At 42.1% G+C, this 15,809-nt stretch overlaps 1 protein-coding gene across 10 annotated transcripts in view; it reads right to left on the minus strand.

Annotated features, from left to right (window-relative positions):
• Window positions 1-15,809, minus strand: part of LOC142380994 (C-myc promoter-binding protein-like) — a 106,831-nt gene that overhangs the window by 78,140 nt on the left and 12,882 nt on the right. For all 10 annotated transcript variants that reach the window (XM_075466889.1, XM_075466892.1, XM_075466887.1 and 7 more), the window contains exon 2: window positions 1,618-1,948. In XM_075466889.1, the coding sequence (XP_075323004.1) occupies window positions 1,618-1,928 (311 nt within the window). In that variant the 5' untranslated portion in view covers window positions 1,929-1,948. The remainder of the gene's footprint in view (window positions 1-1,617; window positions 1,949-15,809) is intronic.

The raw sequence follows: 15,809 nt of genomic DNA on the forward strand, positions 1-15,809 counted from the left end.
GATAGAATAGTCCAATAACCTACAAGCAAGCCATCAACTTTGCTGTGTACTCCAGTGTATAAGAGACAGATTGTTAAAAAAGGTACGATTCTTAAGATTCGACTGAAGTAATTTACAACCAGAGCTGGTCCAATCAATGCAAACAATCAAAAACAGAAATTACCAAAAACCTTAAAAAGCCACCCATATGTCCATTTTCTGCAGCTTATTCCATTTCTAAAAGGATTATTATTTTTGAATCTTTAAGCTGGCCTACCTCACAGTCTGGCTCAATCACAACAGAAGCTAAATAAAGAGTCAAAGTGCAGCCGGCCAGGCAGAGGCTTCAGTATGCTAAATAAACACAATGTCTTGGATTTCCCTGGGTTTCTGCTTTGTTTTACTCTTAACTAAAGTGCTTTTTTATTTAGTGCTGCACTCATTAACAACATGCTTGTTTAGAATGGATCCTTTCCATCCTTCTGGGGAATAAAAACATGTGGACTATCACCGTCTGCCACGTGCTAACTTTAACGAATCAAGTCAACAAAGCAGCCAAAGCCAGTTGGGAGAATAGCAGAAACCTATTATAAATTTAAAGTAGGGCTGGGCAACGATTAAAATGTTTAATCTAATTAATCACATGATTTCCCTGATTAATCACGATTAATCGCATTTGTACGCAAAATCCAAAAATGAATTCAAAAGTAGTGTATAGCCTTTAGCATTTAGTTTTATTTTAAATGTGCTGCCATATGAATGAAAGTGCCATAACATTTGTTGTGCAAACACACTTTTAACATCAGCATCTTTCTGTAGTTTTTATGTAGAAGCCTCGCTCCACTGTCTGTTTCCTTGAATGACTTGCTGCTATCAGTTGTGTGTTTTGCCTTCAAGTGATATTTTAGACTGGAACTACTACGCTGAGAAGACAATTCAACTTGGCTGTAAATGGAGGAGTTTTTTTTTTAATTTATTTTGAAATACGTGCTTTTATGTTGAAACAAGTAAAACAGGAAGTAGCGCCGGTTAGCTCCGTGAGCTTCACACAGAGACCGAGGAGCACCTGTAGGGGTGATGTTACCTGCTAGTTAATTTTATTTTATTACTCCATGCTTCGTGGTGTTTGCTGTAACTGTGTGAATGTGATGCATTCAACGGACTTTTACAATTATAAGTCCTGCATTAATGTGCGATAAAATATTTATCGGCGTTAAATAATTAACAAGTTAACGCGATAATAACAAGTTAACTCGCCCAGCCCTAATTTAAAGAAGCCCTCAAATCCATTCTTTGCCCTTCTCTCGGTGAGGAAATGTTGTTTCACTGTTGCTCTCTAAGCCAAGAAGCTATTTGGAGGTAAGTGTTAACTTTACTGTAGATTTTATACTGATTAAACCCACTTTTACATCCAGAATGACTGAGGGACAAATGCAGAGGACAACAAGAGGACGCCTTTCGTCCAGCAGCACAGCTGAGGCTCAGTTTATTAGTCTATAAAGGATGGAAGTTGCCTTTCATCTGAAATGCATCTTCTATCTAAAGGCAAAAACACGGGGCGACTCCTCCTTATCTACGTACAGTTCAGCTTTGTTTAAGCAGCTCAGAAAAAATGCTCAAGACCCATTTGGCGCTTACCCAAGGTCGGTGAGCGGTGGTTTGTCCCGGCCACGCCTGTAACACAGGAAGATCTGAGGCGCCATGAGGCCGCCGTTGTTAAGATCAGCCGATTGGCCGGTCGGCGTCGTCTCTATGAACGTGAACCCCGGAGGCACCTCCTCGCCCATTGAGCGGATCACCACCGCCACATCGGTGATGGGCGCCTTCGGCTTGGCCGTCTTGTGGCACACGTCATCGAAGTGGATCTCCTGGTCCAGAGGCTTGGACGGGTCCGTCAGGCCGGCCACCACGAAGTAGTCGGCAACACGAGGGCCTTTGTCCTCCATCATTTCCCATCCCCGCCGACTACCTGCGGAAGGAAAGACGAAGACGGATGTGGAGAGAGACAAGCGAGGGAGATTAATTTTCGTTGAAAATGAAGGAACGCTTCATGCATCCTTGCAGTAATATAAAAAAAAATCTGAATGTCATAAATCTTATGAACAGGAGGCCAGAAGAAGGGCGAACGAACGAAAGTAGAAATGTGAAAAGGAAAGGGGAAATAATTACGTTAGGTAGTTAGCTGATTTATTTCAGATGGGCTGAAGGTTCAACATCTCGACTCAAGGACATACGCAGGTCTGAGAGGACAGAGCACTGCCGGTGATTAGGCTTTTTGAACCTTTCTCTGCCTCTGAAGAGCGAGATCACGCAGTTAAAGCCCGGACGGCTGCACAGACCTGAGTGTGCATTCTGAAAAGGGAGCAGTGAGGTGTTTCTTCCCTCTTAACATTCTGCCTCGATTACGGGCCAGTTCGACACTAAAATCTGAGCTCGGAAGCTCCGTGCTGTTACAATGCCCGATCAGGGTAGTGGTGAAACGGTGGTTTTCTTAATTAATCCCAAGAAGAGCATGTTGTGCCTGCACAGCATCATAAAAAAAAAAGCACAAGCTGAAAAGAACATTGAGGAAAAAAAAGAGGTCACCATAACCGATTCCTGTAATAGGTGCAAACAATCCCCAGCCGACCATTCCCATATGTTTTGGTTTTGTCCCAGGCTTGCCACATTTTGGTCTGAAATCTTTAAAACTCTTAGCACAGCTTACAACACTACTATTTCTTTATTTGGTTCCCCCCTGCAGCCTCTTGCATCTAAACTTATGCAAATTGTTCTTGCATTTGCCACTTTGCTGGCCAGGCGACTCATACTTCTCAATTGGAAACACCCTCAATCTCACAGCAGGTGGGTGAAAGAGGTGCCACTGTCCATTAAACTTGAAAAGCTCAGATTTTCCCTCAATGGTTCCTTAGGTCCTTTTGAAAAGACTTGGACACCTCTCTTAAACTATATTGAATCTTTGACATCTCTGCCTGACTGCGACGACTGAGCCCCCCATATTTTATTTATTTATATTTTATTTATTTTATTTTTTCATTGTTGTTGTTGTTGTTTTTTTTTTTTTTTTTAATTTACTAGTTTACTTTGTCATTGTCTGTATTAATGTGTTTGTTGTATGTGTCTTGTACTGTTTATATGTTGATATTGAATTCTTAGAACTGGTCTCCGTTGCGTGGGGTGGGATTGTGGGAGGGATAAAAAACTGGGGGGAAATTATAGAATGGAAGGCTTCTCTGATGCGCTGTACTGCTACATTTCTACTTGTGAAATTGCTTCCAATAAAGAAAGTCTATAAAAAATTTAAAAAAAGAGGAAATCGCTGCCACTTTCAGTTGTTTGCTTTGCCACAAAAATCGTAAAAAATGCACCCTAAGCTGCACATGTGATTATAAAGGTGGCGGATTTCCAGGAGAACTCAACCAGCACATTCAGCACCCCCTGAGGATAGCTGGAGCACCTTAAACTTCCACACTGCTTTCGTCCTGCTCTGCACTTGACCACTGATTGCTTGCTGTGTCACGGTCACCGTGTCTATTTCCAGAACCTGGAGGAAGCAGAACCACTGAGGTGGAAGTCTGAGACAGAACGACCCACTCTGCATCTGGGCCACAGACACAGCTGAGGAGAAAGTGAAAGATGGAAGAAAAACTACGGCAGTTACTGGATGTTAAAAAAGGGTCTTTTTGCATGCTTTTTACCTTCCTGATTTGATTATTTGGTAGATAGATAGATAGATAGATAGATAGATAGATAGATAGATAGATAGATAGATAGATAGATAGATAGATAGATAGATAGATAGATCGATCGATCGATAGATAGATAGATAGATCGATAGATCGATAGATAGATAGATAGATAGATAGATAGATAGATAGATAGATACTTTATTCATCCCAATTTCAAAGTAAGGCTCAAGACACACTTTATCTCAAATATCAGCACTGTGTTCAGCCTCTTGTGAAAGAGAAACAGTTTAGGTCTTTCTCAGCATTACTGCTTTAAGCACTTCATCTAAATCAGAGATACTCACAGCGCGGCTCCTCAAGCTTTAATTGGTGGCTCGCACTCGCATAGTAGCTTATAACAATATGGTAACAATAACAATACATTTTTTTCAAATAACATACAGCGAATACTGCACAGTATTAAGTATTTTTATTAAGTATTAATTAAGGCTTAATGGTGTTTCCTAAAGGGGCACTGTTAAACCTGGCAACGCAGCCCGCTTAAACCACCGTCACACTTGACCGCAGAGCACGCTAGCTCCTTTAGCCAGCGCGAGATGCAGGCACAATGTGTCGGTTTTTAATTAAAAAAGGGCAAAAACCAGCACAACTAGAAAGCTGCAAGCAGCTGTGAGCGGGACCGAGGTGTGCGTACGTTGGGATGTGCGCACGTTGGGGCATGCGCTGGACGCTGGAGCCGCAGCTCTGCCCACACACACGATACCCTCTGCGTACGTACGAGCACATAATAACTCCAATGCGGAGGGGTTTTTGAAAATTTCTAGGGGGCGCCACTGAGCCATTTTGCTCAGCCCACACACGATACCCTTCACATACGAACGAGGTCATCAGGGTGGACGTGTGTGCCAAGTTTCATTAAGTTGCGATGATGATAAGGCTTTCAAATCACAAACGCCATCACACGATTGTCACCGCCTGGCCACGCCCACACCGTTCAGAGTTTGGAAAAGCTTCTCAAGAGTTTTCTTCCCCCCTAGCTTAAGAGTAACCTGGCCAAGTTTGAAGATTTTAGCATTAAATATGTAGGAGGAGTTTGATCAAATGCGAGGTGTGAAAAAAAAAGATGTTTCCAACCACCAGCAGGTGGCGCTATGGGTGGATGTCACTATGATAATATGTACGCGTTCAGGCTGGGTCCAGCATTCACCGTATGAAGTTTGGGACAGATTGGATAATGTATGTGGGAGTTATAAGCAACTTAATTTGTTGTGGCGAGTGATGGCGAGTCATAGAACTTTGAGGCGTCGCCACGCCCACGCCCTTTGAGGTTTGAAAAAGTTTCTCCATGAATTTTTCCCCCCATGTCTTAAGAGTAGCCTGGCCAAGTTTGAAGTCTGTAGCATGAAATCTGTAGGACAAGTTCGATCTTATACAAGGTGTAGAATCGGTCAAAAATGGCACGAAAACGCACTTTCCATCCAAAATGGCCGACTTGCTGTGGACGTGGGACCATGGCGGCATGAGACTTTTTTGTGCGTCTGGGCATGATGAATGAGTGTACCGAATTTCGTCGTCCCACGCAAAACTAACCCCAATGTGTGGACCATTTTTAAGTACCCTAGGGGGCGCCACTGAGCCACTTTGCTCCGCCCACACACGATACCCTTCACATACGTACGAGGTGTTCAGGATGGACGTGTGTGCCAAGTTTCATGACGTTGTGATGATGATAAGGCTTTCAAATCACAAACACCATCACACGTTTTTCACCGCCTGACCACGCCCGAATTGTTCAGAGTTTGGAAAAGTTTCTCCATGAATATTTGCCCCCATGTCTTAAGAGTAACCTGGCTAAGTTTGAAGCTTGTAGCATTAAATCTGTAGGAGGAGTTTTATAAAATGTGAGGTGTGGCAAAAAATGACATTTCCGACCACCAGCAGGTGGCGCTATAGGAGGATGTCACTATGATAATATGTACGCGTTCAGGCTGAGTCCAGCATTCACCGTGTGAAGTTTGGGACAGATTGGATAATGAGTGTGGAAGTTATAAGCGACTTAATTCTTCATGGCGAGTCATAACTTTGAGGCGTCGCCACGACCACGCCCTTTGAGGTTTGAAAAAGTTTCTCCATGACTCTTTCCCCCCATGTCTTAAGAGTAATCTGGCCAAGTTTAAAGCTTGTAGCATTAAATCTGTAGGACGAGTTCGATCAAATGCGAGATGTGGAAAAAAAGAGATGTTTCCGACCACCAGCAGGTGGCGCTATAGGTGGATGTCGTTATGATAATATGTATGCGTTCAGGCTAGGTCCAGCATTCACCGTATGAAGTTTGGGACAGATTGGATAATGTATGTGGGAGTTATAAGCGACTTAATTTGTTGTGGCGAGTGATGGCGAGTCATCGAACTTTGAGGAGTTGCCACGCCCACGCCCTTTAAGTTTTGAAAAAGTTTCTCCATGAATTTCCCCCCCCATGTCTTAAGAGTAACCTGGCCAAGTTTGAAGTCTGTAGCATGAAATCTGTAGGACAAGTTCGATCTTAAGCAAGGCGTGGAATCGGCCAAAAATGGCACGAAAACGCACTTTCCATCCAAAATGGCCGCCTTCCTGTGTACGTGGGACCATGGCGGCCTGAGACTTTTTTGTGCGTCTTGGCATGATGAACAAGTGTACCGAATTTCGTCATCCCAAGCGAAACTAATCCTATTGCGGGGACAATTTTTAACCATCGTAGGGGGCGCTACAGAGCCAATGAGCGACTCCCAAAGATATAATGTTTAGATTCTTTCATGTCGTCGACTGGCACGTGGCGCTCGCAAAATTTCCTGAGTTTTCGCATACCTTTTGCAAAGAATAAGAAAGAAAGAAAGAAAGAAAGAAGAAAGAAAGAATAATAATAAACCTTACAGATACAATAGGGTCCTTGCAGTTTCACTGCTCGGTCCCTAATAATAAACCTTACAGATACAATAGGGTCCTTGCAGTTTCACTGCTCGGTCCCTAAAAACCACGCTCATCCTGAATGTCTCACTATGATTACAACAACAAACTACAAATACAACATGAAGAAAGTCAAGGACATGCAGGCCAGCTTCCGCTCATCCCAGTATTAAGGTAAATGTGGTCTTAATTGAAAATGTATTGGCTGTGTTGTTTCTTTTTTTGTGGGATGTGTTATATGTAGAAATGCATATTTGCAAAAGGGGACTTTAGTATGTTGTGGTAAAAGTGGCTCTTCCCTTGATTTTGCTCTGCCACTGTGGCTCTTGTGAAAAAAATAGTGAGTAACGCTGGCCTAAATTGTCAGATTTCTACTTTTTTTAGGGGGTGTGGTACTGTAATGTTTCAGTATACCTCAATGTCACAAACCTCTGAGACGTACATGTGTCTCAGTGGGTTAAAAAGAAACGTTATCCCCGCCAGTATTCTCCTGGTAACTGATGCAATACTTAAGAGCACATTGGGCTCATGACAGCTGCAATCAGGAGGGGTGGGAAATGTGCTCCGAAGCTTCAGACACTCACACTAGTCTTCGGTTTTTCACATAAAACAGAACTTTGCACAGAGGATGTAAAAGTTGTTTTATTTCTTTAACAACTTCCCATCAGTTGGAACTATGATCAGTGATAATTTCTCATGATTTCACATGATTTCCTTAGTTTAACTGTGAGGAACACACATGGAGCAGGTCTGTGATTCCAGCCCTATGCAGTAAGAGGGTGTGGGAACAGGGGTTTAATTAGCAGGGTGTGTTAGCTGCACTTAATGCTTCGGCTCACAGGGGAAGCTGGAAAAGCTTCCAGCATGGCTGCAGAAAAGCTACGAGTGCCTCCAAATATTCACCTTGCTGTGGGAGAGAAGATATTTCTCTTAATCTGACATCTGCAGATTTAAATTGAAGTTTTTTTGGATTTGAATAACTGCAACGATGGACTATTTCAAGTCCTCGTGACGTGTTTTTATCCTGCTGAGAACTATAAACAATAAGAAAAAGCAGCAAATGTTCTCTGATGTCAAATTATAAAGACTGAAATTCATCATTCGAGCAGAATCCCACGAGTTGCTGTGTTTCCTTGTTGATCAGTGCCAGATTTATTTATTTTTTTAATCTAATGAGTGGTTCTGTGTGAAGTAAGCTGTTTTGGACACATTTGGTGGAAGTGAAGGGTGTTTATTGACACAATAAAATGACCTTTGTGGGGTCAATGAGCGAAGCTTATATCCAAACAAAGAACAACGTGTGTCTTTCTCTTGTTGCGGCTGCCAGCTATGGACAGATGGTGAGAGAACACGCTGTTTCAGTGTTTTCTGGCTCTGACGCTCAGATTACAAATGCATCTTACCCCATCATTTCCACACTGTGGGAAACCAGTGAGAAAACAGTCAGTGTGTGCTGAGCCGATTTTCTGTGCCAAGTGATGTCTGCTCATCTGTGATAAGGCAGAAGGTGGACTCAGACCAATGGTCCATCCGTTGCTCATGTGGTGTCAAGACTTCCAAACAGAACCTCTTCTGTTAAATATACACTGATACTTGCCTCCCCCCCCCACTCTGTGGTTTGGAGCTTGAGAGTAATTGGTGTAACGAAAAGTGACCACAAGGGCTTTAAGGGCCACACATCTGCACGGGATTCTGAGTCAAAGACCACAACTTCCTGCCTGACACACAGACGAGGCTAAAAGATGTTCCTGGGACGCTCACGTCACAAAACAATGGCGTCAGCAGACAGTAATGGGACACAAACGCACTTCTCTCTCAGAAATCTTTACGAGGAAACTTAGCAAAACACACAAAAGAGAGTTGTTCTTATTTCAAAATGAGAAGGCAACACCGATGGAATTCAGTAGATTTTGAAGACATGCGCTGTGTTCGAAACCGCATACTACATACTACATACTTGCATACTCATCGATCAGACAGTATGCAGAGCGTTTACCCACAATGCATTTCGCTCCTGCCCGAGCCGAAATCAGCCGGCCTGAAGCTGATTTCGCTTAAGCTCTAAACTCTGTAAACTTTAGCAACATTTGAAACATTTTCAGGTGAGAAAGTAGTCGTTTAGATCCCCAACGTGTTGAAAATCTGACAAAATACCGGCTATATACAATTTTGTCCCCACGAATTCAGTGCTACTAAAGCTAGCCGCAGTGAGCAACGCACTTCCGGTTATTTTCACAAAATAGAATACCTGTTGCCTTTTATCATAGGGAAAGCCATTACGACACAATTGGTGCTTTTGTTTTGAAAACAGGAAGTGAACCTACCCTCGTTGTAGCTAGCTTGAAACTGCAGTTTTGACAGGAAATGACGATCGGCGACGTCACGTTACGTTGCATCTTGGGTAGTTTGAGTATGAGTAGAAACCTCATGATGCATACCCAACATTTCAGAGAATCTAGTATGCATCCGGGAACTTCTCGCTTACTCAAACTCGCATACTAACTCAAAAAGTTAGTATGAGTAGACGGAGAAGTAGGAGAAGTATGCGGTTTCAAACACAGCCCTGGTTTAAATCATAACCATACCCAGATTAAATAAGGAAAAATAACTTTTTATTCAAAACATCTTCAAAGTGTCCCCTGCTTTTCTGGAGCAGAGACAATAGGGGAAAAAAATAGGAAATGAAGTGCGGGGATGCTCACAGTGATGGGACCGATGTCCCCACAACCTTCTCTGCCATGATGAGAGTTCGTGTGAGCTTGTGTCAGGAAAGGCCCACGTCTCCGGCATCGTTCGTGTGAGCGTATGCGTGCGAGCACAAGTTTCCTACCAGACGTTCTTGGATTTCACAGCCATAATGAAAAGCAGACACTTTAACATGCTCAGCACTCGGTGCTGTGAAATCCAGAGCCTTAAAAACAAAACTTTAAAACCCATTCTTCAGGTTAGATTAAGTTAAATTGATTTTTTTTTTAAAAACGTGTTAAAAAAACTAACGACTGCTGCTTTAATGAGCCAGAGGGATTCTGCGTGAGACTCAGCCCGGAAGGAAACGCTTGGTTATTGTTTCAGGGAACACGGTGTGTTTATGAACCCAAATAAAGATGATGATCATTTCAGTGCCATGGGTATGAAGCGGTGGAGGTCTCCACCTCCCCCTCGGGGGCCACATGACGGACCAAAGAATGACACACATCCTCACCATGCTGTCAGTCTGCTATAAATACAATGCCAGCCAAAGCAGAAATATCACAGCACAAGTTGCATAAGGATTACATGTATATGCATATGTGGGACAATCCAGGACACCCACTGAAATCAGACCTGCTGCATTGTTTTCAGCCTGCTCTCCCTGCCTGCCCCACATTTCCAAAATAGAGGATATCAACATTGCTGAAAACAGTGGGGGACAAAGAAAGTGCACCCTCTTTCAATTTAAAGGTTTAACACGTGACATTTTACATGTTGTCACTATTTATGTAGGAGCCTGGGTCCTATTTGGGTTTATTGATATTTGGATAGCTATTTGAGTTTACATGTTGAAATATGATTTACGTTAATTGTAATAAAAAAGGAGCTACTTGCAGTATTTATAGACAGATCATTTATTTAATAAGTTACCAGTTTATTTCAGGTCATTTATGTGTGCATTATTTAAAAAGGTTAAAAAATTGCTGTACATAATTAAAATTGCTTTTAATTTGTTGTTAATCTCGGGAGAGTGTTGTTACCGGAGTCATTTTGGTCAGGCGGCATAGAGTGCAGCTCTCTCTCTCTCTCTCTCTCTCTCTCTCTCTCTCTCTCTCTCTCTCTCTCTCTCTCTCTCTCTCTCTCTCTCTCTCTCTCTCTCTCTCTCTCTGTCACTCTTTGTTTTTTTCTATTTTCTATAAAATAAAAATTTTCTATTTTACAGGTGCTCCTCGGTCTCTGTGGCTGTGTTCGAAACCGCATACTTCTCCTACTACTCATACTAACTTTTTGAGTTAGTATGTGAGTTTGAGTAAGCGAGACGTTCCCGGATGCATACTAGATTCTCCGAAATGTTGAGTATGGATTCATGAGGTTACTACTCATACTCAAACTACCCAAGATGCAACGTAACGTGACGTCGCCGATCGTCATTTCCTGTCAAAACGGCAGTTTCAAGCTAGCTACAACGAGGGTAGGTTCACTTCCTGTTTTCAAAACAAAAGCACACAATAACCAGAAGTGCGTTGCTCACTACGGCTAGCTTTAGTGGCGCCGAATTCGTCGGAACAAAATTGTAAATAGCTGGTATTTTGTCAGGTTTTCAACACGTTGGGGATCTAAACGACTTCTTTCTCACCTGAAAATGTGTCAAATGTTGCTAAAGTTTACAGAGTTTAGAGCTTAAGCGAAATAAGCTTCAAGCCGGCTGATTTCGGCTCGGGCAGGAGCGAAATGCATTGTGGGTAAACGCTCTGCATACTGTCTGATCGATCAGTATGTAGTATGTAGTGTGTAGTATGTAGTATGTAGTATGTAGTATGTAGTATGTGGTTTCGAACACAGCCTGAGATGCAGCTCTTGGGTTTTTGACCTTGGGGTGACCTTGCTGGGTACTCCTGGAAAGATTGACAGCTGTCCTGCTTCTCTCAGATCATTGCTGATGTCTTTCCTCCTTGGCATCGTGAATGCTCCAGAGCAGAAAACTGACCAAACTTCTGCTTTTATAGAGGTGCTCACACTTACTGATGATCAGTTAAACAAGTGCCTTTGATCAGTAGCACCTGGCTGCTACTGATCCTCATAACTCGTATGGAAGCGGTAAGAGTGTAATTTCAGTTTTTGACAGAATGATTTGGCTTATGAAGAGGCAGTTTCCCAAATGCATAAAAAATTACAGTTTTTTTTTTTTTTTACAGAAAGAGTAAACCTGGCAGCATAAAAGTGCTGAGAAGACATAACAGCGTGAACACCCTTCTACTGTATAACCTCATGGATATTTTATGTACAGATCATCGCTGGATTCCCAAATGGTGCTGCATCTAGATGATTCAAAGCTGCGACTCACTCTGTGACTCACGCAGACGGATGAAAATCTGCATCACAGCTTATGTGTTCTGATCCAAATGTTTTCATGTCCTGGCAAACCTCCACGCCTCCCCTGTCTGACTGACGTGAAAAGCTCGACTTTGTCTCGAGGCTAACGCCCTGACCAGTCAAACCCATTCCTTTCTGGCAGAATGTTTGAGAGAGTATGTGCTCTGGCTTCAAGCTGCTTTTAAGGGTTCCCAGAGCCCTTCGCAGTGGTACTGATTATGCACTTCTGAATAATTTATGGCATGTATTCATTTTTAACAAACGTCTTGAGACCTGGTATTTCCCAAGACTTTGCAGACTAGTTTTCGTTCTAAAGCGAAACCAGCATTTGTGCCTTAAAAAGAGGCGGTTATCTTGTTTCAAAGGTACCCAAAGATGTGACTTTGCTGAGTTTTAACCAGTCGTAAAGGGTAGAGAGCTTTGGGAGCCAGGGTTTAGCTCCACAGGCCCAGAAACTTTAAACTTGACCACATTACGGGCTTGGAGCCAGAGCCATGGACAACGCTTCCCAGCTCAAACTCGCTGACTTATAATCACAGCAGGAGTTCAGGGAGGAGTACCATGAGACGTGCAGACCCGACAGTTCTTTAGTCCGCTTCTACAAGGGTTTTGTTCTGAGCCAAAGTGAAAGGGGAATGATTTCCAGCTGTTTTGACTTCACGGGGAAGCTGGGCCAAAGAAAATCACCAAAGAGACTCGCGTTCGAGGTTCTTATGGGCCGTCCGCTGCTCTCAGCTCCAGCTGTAAAGACATCCAGCACAAAGACAGCCGCAACAGGGCAGACGCGTGGAGGAGGTAAGAAGGAATGTGCTCAAGAACATAAACATGGGCCGGTAGGAAGTCAGGCATCTGTTCCTGGTTAACCAAGAGCGGAGGGTGTTTGGTTCGTCAGCATCAGGTCGCATAACATGCAGAGGGGAAGACGACCTCTGTGAGAAACTTAGTTTTTCTTTGTAAAGTTTCATCTCTGCATCTCACCGGTTGTTTAACTTATTCACCAAAACGCTGAGAAAAAACTCAGCTGGAGCTGTTCCACATTTCCATAAACTTCTATGACACTCCTGAGGGAAATCTTCGTCCTGATATCTTTAAAATGCACCAAAAACAAAAGAGTTAAAGACTCAGATATTAGAGGCTCCAGACCCTCAAATGAATAGACAGATGTTTTTAGGAACTATGGTAAATGTTTGTCTATTTTCCTCTGGTGCATCACAAAGTTCACCTACAACGAGCCACGATGCAGAGAGGCATTTTCAGCCTTGTATTACAGCAATTTGACCGAACAAGAACAACATAACAGGGTCTTGAACTGCTGTTATACTATTGAAAACACACCATGCACAAGAGAAAGCTGGGATGTTTTGGACACAAAAAATGAAAAGGCCACATTTCGACTGCAGAAACCTCAATCAACCTTTCTTTAATCGATGTGGGGCGAGACCTGCCCGAATCACAAGGTGACATAACAACCCTGTCAAGGGTTTTTCTGCTGTGAATCCATTCGGTCAATTTTCCCTCATGTTTAAGACAGCAGCAGCCTTTGGACAGGCACTTGTTTCTTTTTAAAGAAATGGCTCTAGTTCTGAGTTTTACTGGTTGGCATCGATTCCTGCAGAGCACTAACCCACTCTTTTGTTTTTTCAAGCCCTAAAAAAAACCCTTCCTGCTTCAGCAAACAGCCTCTCAGCCTACAAACTATTCAACTACAGACATATTCACTTTGTTTTTATTCATAACTGTGAGACGCTACAGTACCGTGAGACAATGGGCATCAAAAAGAAAAGAGACGTTTGCTCATTTCTTGTTCAGATGTGAGCGGCTCTTTCTGAGGATGGAAGGTCGAGCGGGCGAAAACAAAAGCAAACACTAATGAGTTGCTTCTTAGTAAAAAAGCTGAGGCAGATGAAGGATTTTAGAGCCAAAAACCACATTTACAACCACATCAGTGCGACTGAAAATCGTTACACAAAAACACAATTAGCATGTAACTGCAACTGTGTTTGCTTTATGTATGAACAGTTTGCACGGCACTGGACTTACGTAGTAAAAGTCTCTGCCACAAGCTGTAATTCACTCATTGGTTCACTTAGTTAACTGCAACATGCAAGCAGTCAATACGGAGAGCAGATAAATTATATATGCAAAGGTGGGTAGTAACGAGTTACATTTACTCGAGTAAGTTTTTGAACAGATTATACTTCCAGGAGTAGTTTTAAATCTCTATACTTTTTACTTTTACTTGAGTAGATGTGTGCAGCAGAAACTGTCCTCTTACTCCGCTACATTAGGCTACAATGAGCTGGTTACTTTTCTTCTTACCTCTTTGGTATTCTACGCCTCATTATTTTTATCCCCCCGCGTACGCCTCATTTTAATGTTTTATTCTGACAGAGAGAGAGACTTCCGCCAAAGGCTCTACCACCTGACTGTGTTCCACCAATCAGACGCAGCCGTGCAGTCTGGTCACGTGACCATACTCAGTCTCAGTGGCGGGACGGGTTAGCTTTAGCATTAGCAGTCGTAGCAAACAAACAAAGAAACAGATAGAAACAGCAGAAACTCAACATCTAACTTGAGGAAACATGTAGCGCTAAGTTTCCTAAATTCATTTTTCCCCCCATGGATAGATGAATGTTTGTTTTTTAGGTTACATATGGGTTACAGATGTTTTAAACATTTCCTAAGTCTCTTTTATTTTTTATTGAAGGACTTGAATTTACCTGGATTATTTTAATTTAAGCTATTTTGTAATTAATTAATTCATTTTAATTTATTTTATCAATTGGATGAACTCTAATTTGCCTAAAGATGATTATTTAGTATTTTTGTCTGTCTGATTGAACGCTTGTGTTAACAAATAAATCAGACGTTACTCAACAGTTACTCAGTACTTGAGTAGTTTTTTCACCGAGCACTTTTTTACTCTTACACAAGTAATTATTTGTATGACTACTTTTTACTTTTACTTGAGTCTTATTATTCTAAAGTAACAGTACTTTTACTTGAGTACAATTTTTGGCTACTCTACCCACCTCTGTATATATGCAACCAAATAGATTCCTGTGTGTACGTTATTCAAAAGGAGCATCATTTCCCTTGTTTCTTTTACTTTGCTTGATGGGGACCATTTTGGGCCGGTGTGAGGCCTTTAAACCCCCTGGTGACTTCAGACCACCGTGTCACACACAGACAAAAACATACTATAATGATCTTTTGGTTTAATATGGACATTTAGATGGCATCTAAACACCAAAACACAGCATTTTTCCATGTGGTTCATCAGTTAATTATACCTTTTTACTCAGATTTACAGCTTTGGTCCAATCAAAACTTCTAGATCTTCTAGTGTGTGACCCGGGTAAGATCTCCCCAGACTAAATGATGTGTTATTCTGCAGTGAAGGAGAGGAAGGCCCAATCTGAGATGCAGGAACCACTTCATTAATCATACAACAGCCATCTCATGTCAAATAGGACGAAAGATTTTTAACTTTATGTGGTGAAATGAGAAAAGCTTTACCCTTTAACTCTTTGTTTATAAAGCTGAGAACCCTTTTTTTTTTTACATCCCTTTACATCAAATGATTTAACATCTTCTTTGCATTCTTTACAGGGAAAAAACAGATGTGTTTTGGGAGAGCTGTTGCTTTCATGTTTTCAGGTTTTACAGCAGACTCCTGTAATAATAATCAACAAAATAAATCTCTTTCTCTGCCTGCTAAACTCAGCTGTGTGACACAAACAAAGAAAATACCAAATAACATCAAACACACATCAAGGTTCAAGCTGGAGAAAATCTGCTTTTTCCAAATGGAGTTACGGTATATATATTTTTGCCCGCAGAATAACTCTCCTTGACGTCACATTACATTTCTGACATCGAGCATTTGTCAGAGCACTAATGTTTCATCCACATTACTTGGTTTTACAGTAAACTCCTTTTCCGTAAGCGACATGATTAAACCGGCAGGCCGTAATGCAAAAAGAGGGGATCGGCGAGCAGAAAAACAGAAACATCAGCATTAACCGTGAATGTGCTGATGGATCTACGAGGTGTAAAAGCATATCAAGTGTCTGGGAAAAAAAGAGAAGATATTTAAATAAAGCCTGGACCTAAAATGTGAAATATGTTTCG

The sequence above is a fragment of the Odontesthes bonariensis genome, chromosome 1 (assembly GCF_027942865.1).
Source record: "Odontesthes bonariensis isolate fOdoBon6 chromosome 1, fOdoBon6.hap1, whole genome shotgun sequence".
Taxonomy (NCBI): domain Eukaryota; kingdom Metazoa; phylum Chordata; class Actinopteri; order Atheriniformes; family Atherinopsidae; genus Odontesthes; species Odontesthes bonariensis.